General features: G+C 55.4%; 3 protein-coding genes across 3 annotated transcripts; 2 read left to right on the forward strand and 1 right to left on the reverse strand.

The window, feature by feature from the left end:
• The first annotated feature begins 15 nt into the window (after positions 1-15).
• On the forward strand, positions 16-7,429 carry POLH (DNA polymerase eta). The gene is made up of 10 exons (XM_084514447.1): positions 16-230; positions 306-440; positions 531-742; positions 1,075-1,244; positions 3,263-3,366; positions 4,378-4,497; positions 4,785-4,908; positions 5,311-5,376; positions 5,940-6,103; positions 6,505-7,429. Exons 1-10 carry the CDS (start codon positions 94-96, stop codon positions 7,310-7,312), a joined length of 2,040 nt encoding a protein of 679 aa, XP_084370573.1. The 5' UTR covers positions 16-93; the 3' UTR covers positions 7,313-7,429.
• A 1,859-nt stretch (positions 7,430-9,288) lies between these two features.
• GTPBP2 (GTP binding protein 2) lies at positions 9,289-17,772 on the reverse strand (the record flags this gene model as incomplete). Its single annotated transcript, XM_084514448.1, has 12 exons — positions 9,289-10,804; positions 11,188-11,352; positions 11,626-11,797; positions 12,526-12,584; positions 12,949-13,084; positions 13,488-13,707; positions 14,359-14,533; positions 14,829-15,026; positions 15,543-15,651; positions 15,959-16,143; positions 16,419-16,445; positions 17,560-17,772. 12 exons carry the CDS (start codon positions 17,770-17,772, stop codon positions 10,607-10,609), a joined length of 1,857 nt encoding a protein of 618 aa, XP_084370574.1. The 3' UTR covers positions 9,289-10,606.
• Positions 17,773-17,917: 145 nt separating this feature from the next.
• On the forward strand, positions 17,918-20,980 carry MAD2L1BP (MAD2L1 binding protein). Its single transcript, XM_084514452.1, has 2 exons — positions 17,918-19,147; positions 19,623-20,980. Exons 1-2 carry the CDS (start codon positions 17,969-17,971, stop codon positions 20,151-20,153), a joined length of 1,710 nt encoding a protein of 569 aa, XP_084370578.1. The 5' UTR covers positions 17,918-17,968; the 3' UTR covers positions 20,154-20,980.
• The last annotated feature ends 891 nt before the right edge of the window (positions 20,981-21,871 follow it).

Here is a 21,871-nt window from a genome sequence, read left to right on the forward strand (position 1 = left end):
GGGAGGGCGGGCGGTGAGGCAGGCAGTCAGTCGGGCGGGTGGCGCTGGAAGGCGAAGGAGGGGTGGTGCCGGCGCTCTGCCGCCGCCGCCATCATGTCGCGGGGTCGGGAGCGGGTGGTGGCCCTGGTGGACATGGACTGCTTCTTCATGCAGGTGGAGCAGCGCTTCGACCCGCAGCTGCGCGGCCGGCCCTGCGCCGTGGTGCAGTACAACAAGTGGCAGGGCGGCGGGTAGGTGCCGCGTCGCGGTCTCTCCCCGTGTCGCCGTGTCGCGATATGGCGCCATGCCCGCCCGTTGCCTTGCAGGATCATCGCGGTGAGCTACGAGGCGCGCTCCTTCGGCGTGGCCCGCGGCATGTGGGCGAGCGAGGCGCGGGCGCTGTGCCCCGAGCTGCTGCTGGCCAGGGTGCCCGAGGCCAGGGGCAAAGCCGACCTCAGCCGGTGAGCGGGGGCAGCGGGACGGGGCTGCGGGGACACCCGGGGGCACCCGGGGACACCCGGCGACACCCGGCTGAGCCTCTGGGCCGCCAGGTACCGGGAGGCCAGCGCCGAGGTGATGGAGGTGCTGTCGCGCTTCGCCGCCATCGAGCGGGCCAGCATCGACGAGGCTTACCTGGACCTGACGGGCAGCGCTCGGGACAGGCTGCGGGAGCTGCGGGGCCGGCCGCTGGCAGCCGAGCTGCTGCCCACCACCTTCGTGCAGGGGCTGCCTGCCAGCCCGGACCCCCAGCACGCCGCCAAGGGTAGGCAGAAGCTCGCCCCGGTGGGCTCCCGGTGGCCGGGCCGGAGCTTGGTGCGATGGGGATGCTCCAACAGCTTGGCTGCGAGGGATGAGCCCACTCCTGCTGCTCCCCTTCGTGCCCCCCATCCCCTGGCAGAGCATGAGCTGCTTCATCCCCTCTGGAGACACAGCACTGTGACCAGGATCTCTGTTTTCCCCGCTGCTAAGTCGCCTGCTTCTCCCCCTCGCAGCTATCGGTGCCCGCAGCTCTTCCCTATAGGGCTTGCAGCGGTACCAGCCCCTCTGCTGGGCTCAGCGATGCCCATGCCAGTCCCTTTTGTGTCCCCCTTGCAGAGGAGCTGCGGGAGCGTGGCGTGCAGGAATGGCTGGCCTCGCTCTCCTTCGATGACCCCGACTGTCCCGACCTGCAGCTGACCATGGGAGCGGTCATCGTGGAAGAAATGAGGTTGGCCTTGGAGAAAGCCACTGGGTTCAGGTGCTCGGCTGGGATTTCACACAACAAGGTATGTGTGTGGAAGGTGTCAGCCCGTCTTCCCCGAGTAGCTGGGTTGGAACGGATGGTAGATGCTGTTGTGCTCCTCTGCCAGATGGAAGAGGAGTGGGGAATGCAGCCGTGTGTGAGCATGCCTTCAGGGAAATCATAGGGCATCTGGGAAGGGGAGGAAAACTCTTCACAGAGATGTAGCCTGTGTGGTCAGCAATCAGTTAATTTACTAGATGGGGTCATAGTGTACTCTAACCACTTCTCTTACTAGGAAGAAAATGGTTTTGAGTCCCTCAGGAGAACTACAAAACACAAGAGCTTAAAGCAGGTTGCACCCTGATTTTTAGGGAACAGTGGGTCCATCCAGGGAATATTTTTACTGACTTGTTTTCCAGCGACTTGGAGGAAGAAGAATAGCAGTTTGGTGGCCCTGAGGTGAGTCGAGTTGCTTTTCCTCTTTCTGGTCAATCAGTCTTTACCCGCTGTTAGCCACGCTTTGGGTGCTGCTCAGCCAGCTGCTGCGAGCACTTCATGCACGACAGCAGCTGCAGAAACAAACTGCCTTTGATGCTGCAGTTGTGGATGGTTTCCTGCTGGGCGATATGCTTTGGGTGGTTTTACTGAGAGCCCCTAACGCTTGTTTCAGCCTCTGCAGAAAAGGCTGGTGCATACAGAGGCTGTGGAAGCACCTTTGCACGTGACTGTGCAGAATGTGCAGGCTTTTGACCTGGTGGTCTCTGCATTGTGCTTGATAGCATAGAGAGTTCTTTAGGGACAGCACAGTCCATCGTAATTTCCTTATTTCCCTTGAAAAATAAAACACAACGCTGGCATAGAAACTGGGAGCTGGGAGATGCTCTTAGGAAGAGCAGGAATGTTCTCTGTTAGTGCTGTTAATGAGAGCAAAAAGGCCAGCTGAGCATCCCTTCCACTGGAAGTTCCTACACCGGTGCTCTTCCTCAGCTAGCTCTGCAGAGAGAGCTCCAAAACATCTGTTTAGTCTTTATCTTTTTTTTTATTTTATTATTATTTTGGTCAGAGCTTGTATATTTAAAGTTGTAACTGATGAGCCCCTCTTTGCATAGGCTGAATCTCCTGTTAGGGGCTCTCGGTAAACCACCCAAAGCATATCGCCCAGCAGGAAACCATCCACAACTGCAGCAGCATCAAAGGCAGTTTGTTTCTGCAGCTGCTGTCGTGCATGAAGTGCTCCTGGGGCAGCTCTCAGCAGCTGGCTGAGCAGCACCCGCAGCATGGCTAACGGCGGGTAAAGACTGCCCAGAAAGAGAAAAAGCAACTCGACTCACTTCAGAGCCACAAACCGGTGTTCTTTTTCCTTTTAAATTGTTGGGAACTGCAGTAAGTCGGGAGTTAGTCTGGAGTTGTGGACAGTCATCAGGATGAGTCAGTAACAGGGGTGCTCTTGTAGAAAAGGCAAGTCCTGCTTCAGCATGTGTTAATTAGGTGTCAGGAAAAAAGTAGATTACTTCTCCCCATGAAGTCTCAGCCACTGGTTCAGTATGCAGCAGTTCACCACAGGAATAGTGTGGGTAGCCTTGGAAGAATCTCCAGTGAAACAAGAATAACGATAATTGGGCGTCTGCAAAATGACTGAATATGAAGAGTTGAAGGAAAAAGATGGAATTCCTCTAGAAAAGAGAGAGGACATGTAAGCCTGTGAGAAAGGCTGCTAATAAAGATCATAGCTTAATCTGCAGGAAGGAAGCTTTGTTTAGTTATAGGGGTAAAGCAGTGAAAGAGGAAAATCATTGCTTTTTTTAATTAAAAAACAAGCTATGCTTATTTCTGGCTAGTCTGTGTATTCTTGATCTTGAGTCAGATTAGGGTGGGAGGGGAAGTTGTAGAGCAGGTGGGTGAGAGGACATCCCTTCCAAGAGCTTCTGTATTTTGCAGATTTTCTTCTGCAGCATTATGCTGCGTCCTTCCTAGCAGCTGCTGCAGCACGTGCCGTTAAGTACAGTGCTTTGCAATAATGCCGGTTTGTAATAACAGGCTTTCCACTCCTCCACGTTACAGATGCTGGCAAAACTGGCCTGTGGGTTAAACAAGCCCAACCGGCAGACACTGGTACCTTCACGATCTGTCCCGCAGCTCTTCCGCCAGATGCCCATCAGCAACATGTAAGTGCTGGGGAGCTGCCTGCAGCTTGGGGCTTGGGCTGAGCTGGTCTGTGGTGAGAGCGTGTGCTTGAAATGCTGGTGCTGTGCTCCCACAATCCGGGCTTTCCTCAGGAAGAGGGCCCTGATTGTCTTCATTGCTGGGGTACGTGTCTGTGGGTTTTGTTGTTGCTTGTGTAAGGAGAACCAAAGTGACTTGGGGGTAGTAAACGGTTCCTGGCCACCTCAACAGAGAGCAATTTCATCTCAATTTATATCAGCCAGCAAAGGCTTTCATCCACAGTAACCACTCACCAGTGTGTGTAAGAGGGAGAGGAAATCCTGCTAGGAATCCCTCACAGCTGTGCGTGGCAGTTCAAGAGGAGCACGCTGGGGAGTCGAAGCCGTGCCAGTGAAGGAATCACACCTGAAGAGCTCAGCAGCGTTTTCTGGGCAGCCTTTCCCTGGGAAGAGCTGTCCCCAGAACGACTGCTGGGACGCACAGGTGTAACGGCGTAAGGCAGCAGCAGCCCTGGGCAAGGGGACCAGAGCTGTACCCCAGTGTGAGTGACAGAGCTGTGCTCCCAGAAAGCAGTTCTGGTTTTATTCTGAACACACCAGTGCTGTTCCTTGCGTGGGGAAGTGTCACCAGCCCCACTCCTCTGGAGGAATGTCACCGGTATCCAGGCGTGCAGTGGCTTTCTGCCTTCAGTGTGTCACTAGTGATGGAAAAGCGTTGGGGGGAAGGGTTCTGTTCACGTAGAAAGGAAGCAGGGAGCCTGTGAGGTGCTCTTCAGGGCATAGTTTGGGATCATCTTCTGAAGATGGATCTGAGAGAGGCGCTGAAACTGGGTGAGCTATTCCCATTTCAGCTCTTATGCATCCCTCTATTGTAAGCAGAAGACTTATGTACCAAGCGTTCCCTTCTGTCCTCCTAACTTCTGGTTGCCCTGACCAGTGGCAGCTTTTGCTGCACAAAGGCTCACTGTAGTCGTCCCCACGGTGTTTCATTTCCTTTTCTTGTCTCTGCTGTAGCCGTAACCTGGGGGGCAAGCTTGGTGCTGCCATCATGGACATCCTGGAAGTGGAGTACATTGGGGAGGTGGCGCAGTTCAGCGAGACAGAGCTCCAGACTCACTTCGGAGACAAGACAGGGTAAGGAGGTACCGCTTGCTGCGGTTTGGCTCTTGGCAGGAACCGAGACTTCCTTCTGACTGTAGGTTGTTCTGGAGCGGTTAGGAAGCTTGGGAGGCAAAAATGCAGTGACATCTTTGAGGGGGCAGAAGCAGCGGTGCAGCAGGCCCACAAACAGGCTTCTGGGCTTGGCTTCTCCCAGGCGCCCTCACCAAGACAACGCTGTGCCCGTCCCCAGCTCCTCTGCCCTGCTCCACGGTTACATTTTCCATTGGCTACCTTTACCTCATGCTTCTTCTGGCTTTCAGGTCCTGGCTCTATGACTTGTGCAGAGGAATTGATGACGAACCTGTCAAAAATCGGCACTTGCCCCAGTCCATTGGCTGCAGCAAGAACTTCCCTGGGAAGACAGCCCTGGCCACGCAGAAGGAGGTAGGAGAAGCCCACATCTGACAAAAAAAAAAAAAAAAAAAAAGCTTGGCCTTTGGACCAGATAATAAAAGAACATTAAAAGCAAAAACTAGCTGGCAGAAACAGTGCTTTTCTGTGTCACAGTGCCCTGAAACCTGAGCTAGGGGCCTGGTAGGAGGGAGTGATTTGCGTCCCACGAATTAGAGAAATCTCTTGTTGACAAACTCTTCCACAAAAAGGTCCAGCCTCATGATTTTCCTGAGCAAAATAGGCTTGTGCTGTTCAAAAGGTATTCGTGGTGCCAAGCTTCCAGGGCTGGTTGCTAGAAAGAAGGTAATTAGCCCAAAGAAAGAGGGAGGAGGCACCTTCCATGTGTTCTGGGGAGGGCATGGGCCCAATCCTGTTTGTTGTTGTTTTGTCCAGGTGCAACACTGGCTCCTGCAGCTGGCCTTGGAGCTGGAATCCAGGCTGATCCAGGACAGGAATCAGGTAAGGAGTGGACAGCAGCCTTCCTGCTGTGCCCGAGGAGGCCAGGCCTTCGGGAAGCCCCGGGGTGCTGTTTGCAGGAGGCTGGTGGTGGTGGGAGGAGGGTCTGCCTGTTCTCAGGTGTTCTCCTGTGCTGAGGTGCTGCAAAAAGGTGTGCGAGAGCCCGGCCAGCAAGGATGGCTCTGTCCCAGAACGCTGCAGGGCTAAGGATGGTCCTTAAAGCCTGTGGCATCCTTATCCTGCCTTGCTGCTGCTCCACTGCAGCTTGTAAGCCCTTTGCTCTTGGAATATGGTCAAATGCACAAAATGCAGACTGCAGGCCAGGGTGAGGTCAATCTGCTAGCTTCACTGCTGCAGGGAGGCCGAGAAGTGCTGTACAGCTCCCTTTGAAGAAAAGCGAGGACAAAATGCGTCCCATCCTGCGTGGGGCAGCTGTGCAAGTCCTTGCTGTCCCGTATCACATCCCTGGGAGATCAGGCTGGGCATCGAGGCTGTCTCTGGAGCCATTCCTGCTCTTCCCTGTAGATGTCGCTTGCAACTCAGCTGTGTCTTTCTTCTCTTCCCAGAACCACCGAGTGGCCAAGCAGCTCATGGTGGTCATCCGCATGCAGGGAGACACCCGGCTGTCCCGCTTCTGCGCCATCACCCGCTACGACGCCCAGAAGATCTACAGCGATGCCTTCGCCCTCATCCAAAACTGCAACATGGCCGGGGCTCACCAGGCAGCCTGGTGAGTGCGGGAGGAAGCCATTCGTGTCCATTCGTGTCCCTCCTGCCCTCTGTCTTTGACTTGAGGACCCACCGCAGCTCCAGCCTGTGGTGGGCTGGCAGTGCAGGCTGGCAGCTGGCTCCAGTGCTTTTTTTTTTTTTCTTGGGGGAAATGCTGTTCTGGGAAGAGGCTTTCTGCTCTGCCCAACCCAGCCTGTTGTGTCCGTGAGGCTGTGTTGCAGAGATAGCAATTCTCACAGGAAACCTCCTTCCCACCCCTTGCCAGATACCCAGACTAAGCTCTTCTGCAAGTTTCCCTCCCTCCCCTGCCTGTGAACGTTTTATGTTGCTTGAAGCCTTACCTCAAAGGGCATTTTGCTTCCAAGGGTGGTGTCTGAGTGGCTGTTGTTCTGTCCCTTGCAGGTCTCCACCACTCATATCCGTGCTGCTCTCAGCCAGCAAGTTCTCGGAGGCCCCCACACTCCTTTCTGCGGGCATCGCCGCCTTCCTGACAAGTGACACCCAGCCCGATGGCACTGACGCTGCGAAAGCCACATCTGGCAGGGGGCCCAGGGTCAAGTTTTTCAGGAGCCCAAGCAAAGAGCACAGGCAGAAGCCAGCTAACGCTATTGAGTCCTTCTTCCAGAAGGCAGCAGAAAAGCGGCAGTCGCAGGCAGCAGCAAGCAGCCTGCCAGCTCCTACCAGCTCCTCAGAGCACCCGCAGGGAGCTGCTGTTGGATTTGCCTCTGAGCAGCGTGATCTGGAGTCCCCCGTGAAGCAGAGGCCCAGAGAGGGGAGCCCTTCTCCGAGCAAGAGGCTTCTTCCCTGCGAGACGCTGCTGTCTGATGCCATGCAGACGCCCTCCACCCCACCCAGCTCCAGGATGCTTCGCAGATCGGAGCCAGCTGTGGAAGGCAACGAGCAGAACCTGCCGCCCTCTCCTGAGCTCCCCCTGCTCCCTCCTGCCTCGCCGGGGGACCAGCAGCGCTGTGAGAAGTGTGGCCAGCACGTGCTGGTGTGGGAGCTCCCGGAGCACATGGACTACCACTTCGCTGTGGAGCTGCAAAGCTCCTTCCTGGAGGCCAGCTTCCCCACGGCTCCGCCTGCAGCTGCCAGCTCTCCTGCCAAGGCAAAGAACAAGCCCAAGACTCCGGCAGGATCTAGCACAAAGCGCCCTAGGGAAGGTGTGACAAGAACTTTAGATTTTTTCTTTAAACGCTTGCCTCCTTAACATCCAGCCGGGCTGGGAGTTTTTAGATAATCGCCGTTTTTAAATAGGGTTAAAAGATTTTATCCTGCCTTGCCGGGTTTTAATGCGGAGAAGTCTAATAAATTATCTCTACCCCAAGTCTAAGAGGAACTGGAACTGATGAATAGTGTGTGGTGCAGGATGTACCCAGCTTTGCAAACTGCTCAGATGGGCTGGTGGCAGCTCGCTTGCCTCTGCATCATCCTCACATCTTGCTCTTGCTTTTCCCTGGGATGGGATCGGTGGCTCCCAACACTGTAAAAGCAGGTGCTGGGAGCACAGTGGCTCATCCTAGGGCATCTCCAGCCAAGACCAGGCCAGAACCCCAATCCAGTCACTTCAGAGGAAGCCTTCACCTCGTGATTTTCTCCCCTGGCTGCAGTTGCAGGCCTGGCCCTTACTGTATTTTATGTACAGTAGCTTAGTCTGCTGGTTACATCTCCCTTCTCTACTCAGTAGGGCAACACTTTTTTTTTTTTTTTCTTCCACCAAAATGGATTTTCCACTGCATGGTTTCTTCTACAGAAGGGTTTTTTTAAATATACACTCTGACAACTCTCTCCATGTAGCAGTCCAGTGCATGATGCTTGCCACCAGCTCTGGAGCGCCCAGGAAAGACTGCTCCCTGCTTTGAGGAGGCTGGAGCAGCAGGGTCATGCTTTCAGTGGGCTTTTTAAAGTCTCAACGCTAGTTCCAGGTAATTGCCATTGATGCATATGCCCAAGTCCTAATGCCAGGGAGGGGGAAGCAGGCTAGTCACACAGGCTGACAGTGTAACCACGTTTCTCCTCCTCACAGGCTCTGGGTGATAGTCTCCCAGCTCCATTAGAGGTATCTGCTTTGGTTTTTGGTTGGCCGAACAACTTGTTCAGCTCTCTGGGCCACGGTTCACATGTGAGAGCCTCCCCAAAAGGCAAGGGAGCTGAGGCAGCTGAATATCTTACATGGAAACTGCGGGCACCGAGAAGGGGAGGTGCCCTGCAGGGCAGGAGATGCACTCAGGGCTCAGCTCTGCCGAGAGCCCGGGGCCTCTTCCAGCTGTGCAGCCGCAAGGGTTTGGCTCCAGGCAGGGGGAGGGAACTCGCCACGTCAAAGCAGCGCCGGGTGGGGGCTGGAAACTTTGCAGAGGGTTTCGTCAGCTGCAGCCTTCCCCTCCTTCAGCAGGGGGAGAGCCTTTCGGGCAGCAGCTGATGCAAAGTGCAGCTGTCCTTGCACGCTGTCGTTTCCGCAGGGCAGCACCCTGCTCGTACCGCCGAGCTGCTCTCCCTCCACCGACTTGGCAGCTGTCACCAAGTTTTGAGAAGCTCAGGGCACAGCCCGTGCTCGTGCCTGCAGTCACGAGAAGGAATTACAGCGTCCCTCCCCTTAATGACAGCCCTCACGCTGCCAAGTGACAGGTTCCCTGAAGTCCCCGTGTGTAAAGGGAAACAGCAACCAGTCCAGTAGGGTTGCCTCACGTTCCTGAGCTGACAGCACACCTCACATCCTAAATGTCTGGCCGGACCGGCCTCAGCAGGTGCCACTGCCTGCCACAAAACCACGCAGAGAGCAGGCACAACTCCTCAGTGCCGTGTCACCTCCACGGGCAGCCCTCCTGCCCCTGCTCAGCCCCAGGGAACGATGTGTTCTCCTGGGCGGCGCTGGCAAACCCCTTGATAAGGCTGACACTATTTTAAAAACAAGCCGGGGCTTAGGTCTGTGCCCTAGAAAGCATCCCTTTAACCGGGCTGGGAGGGAACGAACGTGTGACCGCGAGGAAGCAGCAGCCAGAAGTGCTGTGCTCAGGGTGACGTGGCCACCCCAGGCTCGCTCAGATAAGCCGGGAGGGCAAGGCTGTAAACAGCAGCCCCGCCACGCCACGCCACGGGATTTATTAGGGCCGAGTGCAGGAAGCTCAGGAAGGGGTGACCCAGCACCTGGGCAGCAGGACAAGAGCCCGCTTTCGCTCCTTGCACGACTCCAGCCACCTCAATAAAACATCTTTATTCTGTACAGTGATATCTCGGTGCTGGGGGACACGGCTGCCACCAGCTGGCATCACCCCCCGCACAGGGCAGCTTTCTAGCACCAAAGGCAGAAGGAGCACGATGCAGGGCTGAAGGGCTGGTGCTCGTGGCTGACCCCCACGATTTAACAGTCAGCAGCAAAACCAGAAGCTTATGTACAGCTCGGCAGCCCCTGCTGCACCCTCCAGGCTCAGAGGGGCCTGGAGGAGCTGCGTGACAGCGAGTGAAAAACAGAAGTGCTCCACTTTTTGTGCCCAGAGTCCTCGCTGGCAGCACCAGCTTTCCTCTCGCAGCACGCCCCAGTGGCAAGGGAAAAAAACAAAGTCTTTCTTGAGGAGAAAAAGAAAGCAATTCCCGTCGCTATCTAATCACAGCTACACAGAAGTCACCTTGGTGTTAGCGACGCTGCCTGCCCCCACACATTAAGGCAAGCGTGTGAGGAGCAGCGAGCTGCAAACCGCTGCGGCCAACACGCTGGCGGCACCGAACGTCCACAAAAACAACCTGCCCGTGCCAGCACAGGGCCCGGGCCCCGCTCTGCACCACCACACAGCCTCCTGCTCTGCTGCTGCGAGGAGCAGACCCGAGTGCAAACGTCCTGCACCACCCACAGCTTCCTCCGAGTCCGAAAGTGGGATGCTGACAGAGTGCACGGGGACAGGGCGCCCGCCCGACAGTCAGGCACTCGGCTTGGAGTGATGCAAAACCAGCATACGAAGGGACACACCGCAGATTAAAAGCCAACCAGGGTGAAAACGGTGAAAAAGGGTCCTGAACACGTTTCGAGAGGTTCAAGCAGGGCCTCTTCCATCCCCTCGGCCCGGAGGGACGTGCTGCGGGGTGACCCGAGGAAGTGCTGCGTTAATTAACCCAGAGCTCGGAGAGCTGGAGTGGGGCCAGATCCCGTATGCGAGGTGGGAAAACATCCCTTCACTGCTCGTCTCCCAGGGTTCTGCTCCTCCCAACCAGTAATTTCCAAACAGTAAACAAAGCCAGAACTTGCCTGCCCAGGTCTGCAGGTGCCTCTGATCTATTCTGAGGGAGGGCAGGGTAATGAAAGCGGCAGGCAACGCGGAGAACGTGCTCAGCTTGCCCCTCGTATGGCACTGAAGGCGAGAAACTCTCCGAGGCTCCATCTCCCAGCGTGGAGGAGGGCCACCCCTGCCAGAACCGGACAGCAGCAGCTCCAGGCACCACTCGGAGAGCCACGGGAGCTTCCATCCTTCTCCCCGGCCGTCGGTGAGCGGAGATCTCTCCGACCTCGTGGTAGTCAGAAGTTGAGCTGCCCAGGCCCCAGGGACTCCTCCAGGCCGTTTTCTTTGGTGGTGATGGCTTGGAGGTCAGTGACGTGCCCGATGCCTTTGGTGACTCCTTCACGGAAAAGCAGCTTGGCTCCGATCTTCAGGTACTCCGGATGCTTGATGAATCGGAAGCAGACAACGGCCTTCTCTCCTGTCCGCAGCTTGTCCTGAAGAGAAAAAGGGCACAGCTTAGACCCACCTGCCCTGTCCGTGCACGCAGGTGCTAAGAGGAGGAAGCAAACGAGCGGGTTGACTCCCTCAGGCTGCACGGCTTGAGTCCTTCCCACTGCTGTTGGCGCAGGGGAGGGCAAGAAAACATAAGCTCTGGAGAAGGCAGAGCTCAACCCCCTCCTCAGTCTTGCTGAGGAGGAAACTCTTTAACACGTTGGGAGGGGAAATGGGTAGAGGGTAAAGGGATGGAGTGTGCTCCTAGGAAGGGACACGAGTACTCGGGATAGCAGTAGCCCCTCGCTTTAGTAGGGGACACAGCAGAATCCCAGCAAACCTCACAGGGAGGTGTGTTTTTCTCCACTTTCCTCCCATGCCTTACCTTTCCATGGATCTTCTCTACGATAGCGGTCTGCCGCACGTTCCCCACGTGCACTGTCACCTGAAAGCCTTTCCGGAAAGTCGTGGCATGGAACAGCAGCACAATCTCGGCCTCAAACACCGAGCAGATGGTGGGGTTCATCTCGGGGCTCACCATGACCATGCCCTGTACGACAACCCAAAGCTCAGACCGGTTAGGGCCAATCCCCCAGCCTCTGAACAGCACCCAAAAACCACAAACATCTCCACTCTGGGACCTGGCCTTGCACCCCACTCTCAGCCCAGTACTCACCCTATTTCACAGGCCACTTCCTTCCCTTCCAACAGGTTTTCTACAAACATCTCTCCTTCACTCCCTCTCTACCAACTGGGGATCCCCAGGAAAGCCTCCAGTCCCTCTCGCTGGAGCAGAGATGAAGCTGGCAGCATCAGGACCCACCTTGCGCAGCAGGGAGCGGTCGAAAGGCCCGAGGGCCAGCGTGGCTGCCTGGCCGGCCCGCAGCACGCGGCAGGCCGAGCGGTTGCGTTGGATGCTGCACACTTTCAGCCGGAGGAACTTCCCGTCGTCCGTGGGGCCGACCACCAGGCTCTCCCCTTCTCGGCAGATCCCACTGGCCGGGGCACAACGGCAGGACAGAGCTCGTCAGGGGACAGGGAGGAAGATGCAGCCTCTGAGATCACCCTACACAAACTCCCCAGGGCCAGGGAGGTGAGCGCCTTTGGGCTTTTACCCAGGCGTGGGACCAACTAACAGGGACAAAACACTGGTGGGGACAGGGATTTCCTACAGTAGGAGCAAAAGCCACACTATCACCCCTCAGAATACCAAATATCCCTCACACGGTGCCTGTCTCTCTGCCACACTGCGTTGTTTTTGCTGGGGAGACTGCAGTTGCCACCCGTTTTGTGTTAGTGCACTCTTATCCAAACTGCCCTGATCACTCCCAAACGCTGAGGGACAGCTGACTTCTCATGGGGTGGCATGAGGTTAGCTTCTCCTGGGGTCAGGGGACTTGCCTTCTACATCTCCCCCTGCTTGAGGAAGAAGCAGAGCAACGCCTTGGGATCCTGACTAACCTCTGCTGACTCTAGATACCAGCGTGCCTTCCCCCAGCACACTCCAGGTCACACTCCTATCACGCTGCTTGCCACTGCACGAGCAACGATCTGCTCAGGGCACCTGCAGAGTGCTGGGAGGGCTTTATCCTCCCTTGGCCCAGTTATCTGGCAGGAGTCAGCACGGAGCTTTGTACTGCTTCCACCTGCAGCGGGTAATTGTAACCTTGTGGGAACCCCAGTAACCACACACACCCACGCCCGTCTGCCTGGCCTCACTTACCTCGACAAAGTTCCTCCCACAACAGTCCCCACCTCTGGCACAGTGTAAATTTCATCAACCTGCAACAGGGAAACAAGGAACAAGCTGCTCAGACACCATGGAATAGCACTCCAGGATGGGAACAAGCTGCCCACACAGGGGGCATCAGGCACCACTTGAGAGCTTTCATCAGCCTCTACAACCTTTCTCTTAGAGGACCCTCTGCCTTTTAAGAGGAAAAAAAAAATCTCTCTGAACGTACATCCCTTGCTTAGGACAGAGCCTAGCCTACCAGGCTTTTTTCAATAAATTAGTTCTTTCTTTACTTGAACCAACAGCTCAGGAGTTCACCGTGTCTCTCCCTGTGGTGTCCAGAGTTCCCAGATGTTTGTCACATGGCACAACAAGTGCAGTAATAAAACGAGCCAAACTACCCTTATGTACCTGAAACTCTGTGAGTTGTTGCATTAGTTCCTCCTGCTCTTTACTGTTGGTCAGTGGAGGAAGGATGTTGAGGAAGACTTTCAAGAGATCCAGGTTCTCCCCAGAAACGCTGGACAGTGTGAAAATTGGGGTGATGCTGCCAGACACAAAGAGAGAGGAGTAAACAGAAGGTGGCTGGGATTCTGAATCTACCCAGTCAGCAAGAGGACAGAGACTACAAAGATACACAGCCAGAGCAGGAGGGCACATGGGCTAGGTGCAAATCTGCAGTAACCCCTGCCTCAGCGATTGCTTGAGGCGCCAACCCTCTGTCAACCCACGTTTCTGTCTTGGAGAAGCAGCTCCATGAAACCTCTGGCACCTTCTGCTCCCAGAGCCCAGAAAAATGCCTGGGAGGCAAAAAACGCAGAGGTAGGAAACCTGATGAGGAGCCCAGATGTTCAAAATGTGCTGCTCTCCCCTGTGGTCACCTTTTCCCAGCTCCGCACAGCAGCCCAGTCTGAATTGCCTGGTCCCAGCAGAAAAGAATGGTTCCTTACTTGGGAGACTGTGCAAACTGCTGGGCTGCTGTAACAGCATCATCGTCTGAGGTGACGAGCAGGGGGAGCTTGTTGCAGCCCGGCTGCTTCAGAATTCGCTCCAGCTGCTTCACTGTCCGCTCCACGGTGGCTTTGGAACACAAGTCAACTTTGCTGATGACGATGAAGAAGGGGACCTTGAGGGCCATGGCCAAGCCCAAGTGCTCTCGCGTTGTGCCTGCTGCAGGAGAGAAGTGAGAGTGTTGGTGCAGCAGCATTCACCACTGTTGGTTGCTTACGTGACAGCTATGTCACCCAATTAGGCCCTCCTAATTGCCCACCCTCAAGATTTCACCCCAACTGCTCAGTCCATCAGGCAAGGAACAAACGACATTATTCTTTTCAACAAAAACCAAGAGCATTCCAGAAAAATAAAAACAACCCAGAATTATTGTAAGTGATCTCTTTGCTTCAGAAAGAGGCGGTAGTTTTCCCTCTTGAGCTACAGTTTGCCAGGGAACAACCACAAAAATGTCACAGAAAGATGTGGGAGAACTCCAGCTGCCTTTTCACAAGGCTGAAGGATTCAGCACCCCTAAGAATATGTAAAAGCTTTTTTTTTTTTTTTTTTTCTTTTTCCCCCTAACAAACACAGCCCCAAATTCCAAACAACCTTCTCTGTCCAGAGCACTGTTTAATGTGGTTTACGACTGGTAACCCAGCTCTGCTCCCCTCCCAGGCACTCACAGGCATTGGCCTACAAAAAAATCATTAGGGACTCGCAGACTACAATGTTTTTCTGCCAACTACCACTGCTAACAAAGACCTGCTCCCCCCATTCCCCATTTCTATTCACACTGCTGTCGGTGTATGCAGACAGCACCAGACTTACCAATGCCGGTGTTGGCGCTAACCACCAGCATAGCAAAATCCGGGCAGTAGCTGGTGAGGCCGAAGATGGTTGTTTTCAGGTACTTGTGGTGGCCAGCCAGGTCGATGAACGTGATCATCTTGGAGGAACTCTCACAGATCTCTTCTGCCGTTCGGGAGTCACTGTAATTTACCACCTGAGGAACATGAAGACTTGGTAAGTGGAGGAGCCTCAGCAGGCAAGTGAAGGAAGAGGCAGCTCTTATCAGTCCACTTTAACCTCAAAATTAGTGAAGAGAGATCATTTACCACGGGTGCAAGAAACTACTTCTGTTGCAAATGGGCAGGCAGCACTCAAGTTCAGCTAAGGGGACACGGAGTTGTGCCACCTCTCTTCTCTCATGTCCCCCTCAGTGCTGTAACAGAAGGGTAGTCCTGTTCTCCTCCACCATCCCAACCACTCCCAGCTGAGTTCAGCAGTCCCCTCCTCACCTCTCCTTTGCTGTTGAAGCCGAGAATTTCAAAACTGATGCTTGATGTTCTTCCTGACTGGATTTCATGGAGATGCCGGAAGAGGTTGAGGCGTGCTCGGCCCCGTCCGTTGTCCAGCTCGCCTTGCGTTAGGACGCCCAACAGGGTTGACTTCCCTGAGTCCACATTCCCCAACACAGCCACTCGCAGGTCTAAGAACTACAGGAAAAAGAGAAAAGAAAAAATGAAACCAAACTGCTGCTCTGCTGGGTGTGTGTGAGCACTGCATGGCAATGGAGACGTGCCCCGGAGAGCTTCCTTCCACGATGGACACTGCAGCATAATCTTGCTCTGATTCTGCTCCTGCTCATGGCAAATGACACCTGAGGAGCTGTGATACACTCTTGGGTGTTGTGACTTGACTCATCAGCAGGAAGTCTAAACTCTTCCTTGTTTGCACACTGGGCTGCATCACAACTGCTGTCAAAGAAGCGAAATAGTTTCTCGAATCTGATCCAGCCAATCTCTGCTACTTGGCATCTGCCGCAACCGCAACCTTGGAGATAAAAAGCACTGTCCTCAAAGTCACCCTTTGGCAGCTCTTTAAAGCACCTGCTATGGCCCAATCTAGCGTAAAGTGCCTCTAGGGTTTAGGCTCCCATCCCAAAACCAAGCTTCTTATATGAAGGCTGTAAGTTGCCAGCAGAAGAGGACAGCCAAACCCCAGGTCCCTACCTGCTGGTTGTCAGGCACCTTTCGGACGAGCACCTCTGTTATCTTCCTTGGAACGTCGCTGTCGTAATCCACCTCCCTCTCCCGCAGCACCGTAATGTCAGCCCCAACCCTGGCACAAACACAGGAGGGAAGAGTGAGACACGTGCTTGTACTCGGCACCCCTTGTACCTGCACAGTCAGACCTGGCAAAGGGAACGGGACAAAAGCTAGGAATAGCAGGGCAGGCGCCTCAGGCTTTAAGCCAAAAAGTCCTCGAGCTGCCTTCCTATTTCCAGAGCCTCATGATAAGGGTATTTCAGTCATACAAAGATGTTGTGGAACGGAGCCACCAGCTCCTCTGGGGACTCCCGGAGCCAAGTCTCTGTACTGGAGGCTGTTTATACCCGCGGGTCCCTCAGACAAAAGGGAAGACGTACTTCTCTGCCATACGGCGCAGCGTCTTGAGCGAGGCGCGCATCTCCTCCTCCGAGAGGCCCACCAGCAGCCCGTTGTCCTCCACACCGATCTGATAGACGGCCTCACCACGGCCTTCCTGTAGCCGCCACTTCATCTGCGTCACCAGGTGCTCAAAGCGGTACTGCGAGGGGTTCACCAGCTTCAGCTGTTTAACAGAGCGGGGAGTTACAGCCGCAGCTCGGGTGCAGAGGGAACCCCACTGCCCGAGCCAGCAACTCTCTAAATCAACCCCATGAAGCAACGCCACCAACCCTGAGATCAAACTCTTCCAGCTCAGCATACCGGGCATCGCTAGACACAGAGATTGTTCTTTAGTACAGCGCTGCTTTTCTGTCCCTTCCTTTGACGTGCTCCCCATAAGTTACTCACTGCAAGGTAATTGTCTGGGAGGAAGACTTCCTGCAACCACAAAAGGCTCACCTTGTACTCGATGTTCCCATCTTCTGCCTGGTCAGAGAATAAAACAAAACAAAGGTTAGATGCTGTGCCAGCAGGGACTTCTACGGGCTATATCAGCTGCACAAATACTCTGCAGTTTGTACTGACAGTTTCAGAGAGGGAAAACTGCAGAAATATACTGTTAGGTCACAGCCCGTTCTGCCATTCACTCCTAAACTAAACTGGAACTTACTGTAGGTTGTGTGATGTAAACAGCAGAAACAATGATGAAAACCAGGTGACAAAACTAGAGAGTGACACAGGGCATCATACCGCTTTGGGGGGGGTTTATTTATTTATTTTTTTACCGCCAGCAAAGGCTAGGGACAGTCACAGAGAGTTCCAGTTTCAGAAAACGTACAGCGTATGATGAAGTGCGTTCCCCCCTCCCCGCTCACATCCCGCACTGCCAGCCAAACCACCCCCCTCGCACTTCGTCCAGCACCTTCAGATCGCCTGGTGTGCACAGAGACAGGGGACGGGGAATAAAAATTGCTGTGTATTTGCTCATTTATTGATACCCTCAAGTAACTTCTGCACTCGTCTGCTCTAAGCTCCAGGAGCCGAGCACTCTGCCAGCCCACGCTCAGCGCCTCCTTTTCCCCCGGACACCAGTTTGCAGGTCAGGAGAGGCAGCAGCCCTCTCTCCCTGCCTCCTAGCCCAGCTGCTAGCCACAGCCCAGCTCCTGGTGGCCAAAAACCAAGGGAGGGAAGCCCTGAGCTGCCAGCTCCGCTCTCGGGCAGCGGGGCTGTGCAGAGAACAGGGTGTAGGCGGGAGGCTTCCCTTAGCGCTCGGCAGCTGGCGGAGGGTAAGAAAAACCCCAAATAAAAGGGCTGGGTCTGCTTGAAGGCAGCAGAGGGAGGCGAGGCAGCAAGCGGGGTGGCCGAGAAGAGGAAGCGGCGCTGACAGCGCCTCGGGCCGAGGGGAACAACGACTGCAGGGGACGATCCTGCTCACGGAGGGCACCTGCCAGCCCCTCCGTGTCACCCCCCCGGGCAGGCTGCGAGCCCAGCAGGGCTGGGGCGCAGCACGGGGGGCACCGGGGCGGGCACAGCCCCCCCGGACCCCCTTCCCCCGAGGACCCCCGACCCCCGCCGAGCCCCGTGGCGGCGGAGGGCTCACCTCGGGCGGCAGGTAGGGCGGGTTGTTGGCCTTCCCCCCCCGGCTCCGCCCGCTCTTCTTCTTCGCCTTCGAGCCGCCGCCGCCGCCGCTCCCCCCGCAGCCGCCGCCGCTGCCCCCGCTGCCGGTGCCGGGGGCGCCCCCCCCGCGCCCTCGCAGCGCGGCGCCCGCCGGGCGGCAGCAGCCCCCGAACAGCTCCGACACCCGCGAGTCCATGGCGGCCCCGGGCTCGCCGCCCGGGCTCCCCGTTGCCCCCCTCCCTCCCTCCCTCCTTCTTTCCTTCCCTTCCCTTCCCCTCCCCTCCCCTGCCCCGCCCGCTGCGCGGCGTCACGGGAAAGCGAGGCCGTGCCCACTGCCCGCCGCCCGCCTACAGCTCCCGGCACGCCCCGCGCCGCGCCCCGCGGGTTGCTCTATGGAGCCCGCCTCGCGGGGGATGATGGGAGTTGGAGTCCCGCGGGGCGCTGCCGTTTCTCCCCCCCCTCCCCCCCCCCCCCCCCCCCGCCCTGCGCGGCCTCTCCGTGCCTCCCGGGGGTATCCGCGGAGGTCCGGGGGTTTTGGCAGCTCGCCGGCAGGGCCCGGAGCTCCGCCCGTTCGCCACCGGCTGCCGGCAGGGGCGGGGAGGCAGCGCGTTTGCGAAGGTGCTCGCCATCAGCTGCGCAGAAACGGCAGCGGCTCGAGCTGCTCGGAGAGACACCGCGACCTGCTGCTAAAAGGGGGTCGGCAGCCAGACCGGCGGGCTTTTTGGGGACAGCCCTGCCGTGCCCGCCCCCGTCCCGCTGTCACTGAGCTCGCTGCTTCGGGCTCGCTCGTCCCACCGCCCGCCCTCCGCCGTGGCTCGGCGGCTGCGCCCAATGGGGCCGCGGCCACGTTGTTGCCAAACACGGGGCCGCTCCTCCCGCCGCCGCCGGGCCCCGCTCCCCGCCTCCGCCGCGGGGAGGCGCTGCCACGGAGGCAGCGGGGAGGGCACCGGGCCGGCATTGAGGGCAGGAACAGCCGCAGCTCTGTGACAACCACGGGAGATAAAGGGAGAAAAACCCCGCTAGCTGCAGGAAGGCTCCCAGTGCGCCACGGCCAGGGACAACACATGCTTAGGGAGGCCTTAGGGCTGGTGCAAGCAGCACCACGCCGCCTCAGCGCGGCGGGTGGCGAGAAAACGGAGCCACCGAGCGGCCACAGACGAAGCCCCCTCCTCCTCTCCCTCCCCACCGCCCTCCGGAAGCCGCGGGGCCGGGCATGGCGCCGCTCCCATGGTGCCCCGCGGCGGCGGCCATTCAAACCCCAGCCGGGAGCCGCCGCCGCCGACAAAATGGCGGCGCCGGGGGGCGCTGAGGCAGAGGGCGTGGGGGCGAGCCCCGCGGCCCCGCTGTTCCCCGCCGAGCCGCCCGCAGCCCCGGGGCTCGCCAGGGGGCCTCATCGCGGCGGGATGGCGGTGCCGCTCAGCCCCACGGTGCCCGTGGTGTTCCCGGGCGCCGTGAGCCGGGAGAGCTGCTGCCGCTTCGCCTGCGAGCTCCTGAAGCACGTCCTGTACCAGCGGCACCAGCTGCCGCTGCCCTACGAGCAGCTCGCGTACTTCTGCCGGCGGCCCTCGCAGGTGGGTGCGGGGTTTTGCTTTATTTTATTTTATTTTATTTTTTCCTGAGAAACTCCGCCAACGTTACGGGAAGTAGCTGGCGGGGCTCAGCGAGTTGTTATTTTTACCCCCTTTTGCCTCAGTTTGCACTCAAAACACGTCGCTCTTCTTGCACAAATAAGACTAGCAAAAGCCTTTTGAAGTGGCTTCAGGGTGGAAGTCGGCCTTTGAAAGATGGGTTTTCTTATCTTTAAGATTCATTGGTAGCTTGATGCAGACTCAAATTGAGCAGCAGTAATGTGGCATTTCCTGTTATTCCTAGGCCTCCTGACTTCACATGAGAATACTTTATTGCCTTTAAAAGAAGCATAAAACCCTACGAATCTTCCTCAAGTTTCAGGGAGGGCATGTGCCATGCTTTCTGAAGAACGCATTGGGGCCCTCTCTGCTTCTTCATAAATGTGCTAATCTGTTTTTTGTTTCGGTTTCCATCCAGGTTGGGGACATGATTAAAAAGCCACCCTCTGTGGACCTGGCAAGCAAGAAATGCCAGCAGGTGCTGACGGATCTGGAGGGAATGCTCCAGCACTTGGAAGTGATGTTCAGTTTGACTCTGGTTCCCCGGGTCCTTATCCTGCTCGGAGGCAGTGCCGTGAGTCCCAAGGAGCTTTACGAGCTCAACCTGGAGGGGGTGTGTGTGGGCAGCACTGAGGAGAGCCTGAAGACCACATCCTGCGTGCGTAAGCTCTTTCACTCACTCTTCATAGCGGATGTCTTCAGTGAACTTAAGGCTCTGCCTGCCATGGGCACTGTTGTTATGCTCCAAGGACACCGCGACTGTGGTGTTGAATGGTTCCGGCCCAAGCTCAACTATAAAGTGCCAACCCGGGGAAGGAAACTAACTGTTAATTTGTCCTGTGATGGAGACATCAGTATAAGTGCCTCAGCTCCTTCGAGTACGACTTCTGCTTGGGAGGACTACGTATGGTTTCAAGCACCAGTGACGCTCAAGGGCTTTCATGAATGACCTGTGCTCTGTAGAATTTAAATGGAGTATTGAATAACCTTTGGTGCTGCTTTATGTGGTAATTTTATCAAATGCAACAGCACATTTTTATCTATCTGGATCTCTTCCCCAGGGTACCTACTGCCTTCCTGTAGCTGGACTGCGTTCTTCCGTGTTCGTATCCTGAATTGTCTTTGAAAGCAAATACCCTCTAAGGCACAATTGCATACAGATACCATGATTCATTAGGGACCTGGCCCGAGGCATAGGAAATGAATTAGTGTCTTGGGAATAAAACTTCTTAGCCACAGATTTGCTGAACTGACAAATACTGGATACAGTTTTCTGAGTTTTATTGCAGCCATATCTCTGGTAATAATGACTATGTTAGCTGATTTTCTGGGATTCTAGATAATGTATGCAATTATTAATATAGTTGGCCGTTACAATGAAGGCTGTAACTATTTTTATCTACCCCACTGCTGTGAAAGGTGACATTTCCTGCAGTCTGATCAGGCTCAAGTACTGAAGTGCTTGCCCATCTATTTCACAAAATCAGGCTTCCCCGTGACTCAGTTCCAGTTTAACAATGTAAGGAGTGGCACTTTTCAGCAGTTGGGAGACTTCATGCCTAGCACAGTGCCTTCTACAGGCAGTGGAAAGAGGTTAAGCAGTCCTATGGAGGCAGGGGAGCACGTTTTCTTCCTGTTTTCTACTAACCTTTTAGTCCATCAGAGCTGACAATCAGTTTGATATACAGTTAAGATTAGGAATAAGCAATTTATTCTCTAGCCTTCTTCAGAGAAAGTTAGGACTCCTGCCCCAATGTGCTAGTTTATTCTCACTTTTTTTTTAAAAAAAGGCAAAATTCTTGCTTGCTTTTGCCTTTCAGATATTTCAGAGTCTTAGACTCTAAAAGTTTCTGAAATGTGAAGAGGAGGTAAGGGGCATGCTATCAAGTTCAGCACTATCTTTAAGTCAGAACGTCTTACCAGGAAGCAGAACTTGAATCCTTTCTTCTGGACTAATGTCTAGTACAGAATGAGACATGGAGGGAGGGAGAGAAACCTGTAAAGCACAATGTGCCAGAACTAGATATCTGCTGGAGTTGTCTTGAATCAGCTGTGCATGTATTTGTAATGTAATGAGCTTAACAGCTCCATCCCATTTGAAGAGAAGCTCTAGTGTACTGGCAGTGAGGTTGCTTGCAGTTATCTGCTATCAAAAGCTGCTTGATGGGGTGCTAAGAGTCCTTTGAAAGGAGATCAGAGGGTGAAGTAACCTTCCATACCTGTTACCTATTTTAAGCTTGTCTGACATGTTGGCGTGGAATAAGATTGTAGAACTGGAAGGAAATTAGTTAAGTTCATATTTTTGAGCTTGGAGAACACTAGGAGTACAGTCTCTGCCTTACTAGCCTCTGACAACTGTCATATAATGTGTAGTAACTGCTAAAGCTAGCTCCAGGGGAAAACTGCTAAAATAAAGCAAGCTGCCTTATGTGCAGCTGCCCACTTGGGAATGTAATCACAGGTCTCTCGAATGAAATGTAACTTGAACTATTCAGTAGGAGTGTTTGATGTGCTCAGGAGATCAAAGCCCTTCTGCACTTCCACCAAAGCTACTTGTAACACGTCTTTAAGAATGCTGGCACTCAAGAATTTAAGGAAGCTTTTGAAAAGACGCCTTAGTTCTGAGGATCAAGGGGCATGTTCCCTTCTGCTTTATCCCCCAAATGA

This window comes from Aythya ferina (assembly GCF_964211825.1).
Source record: "Aythya ferina genome assembly, chromosome: 3".
In the NCBI taxonomy this organism is placed as follows: Eukaryota; Metazoa; Chordata; class Aves; order Anseriformes; family Anatidae; genus Aythya; species Aythya ferina.

Bases quoted from the DNA above. Each gene is read 5' to 3' on its own strand.
- POLH (XM_084514447.1), top strand. From the start codon at position 94: ATGTCGCGGGGTCGGGAGCGGGTGGTGGCCCTGGTGGACATGGACTGC. The intron at 743-1,074 runs GTAGGCAGAAGC...TCCCCCTTGCAG, and splicing joins CCCCCAGCACGCCGCCAAGG to AGGAGCTGCGGGAGCGTGGC. The intron at 3,367-4,377 runs GTAAGTGCTGGG...TCTCTGCTGTAG, and splicing joins CAGATGCCCATCAGCAACAT to CCGTAACCTGGGGGGCAAGC.
- MAD2L1BP (XM_084514452.1), top strand. From the start codon at position 17,969: ATGGAGCCCGCCTCGCGGGGGATGATGGGAGTTGGAGTCCCGCGGGGC. The intron at 19,148-19,622 runs GTGGGTGCGGGG...GTTTCCATCCAG, and splicing joins TCTGCCGGCGGCCCTCGCAG to GTTGGGGACATGATTAAAAA.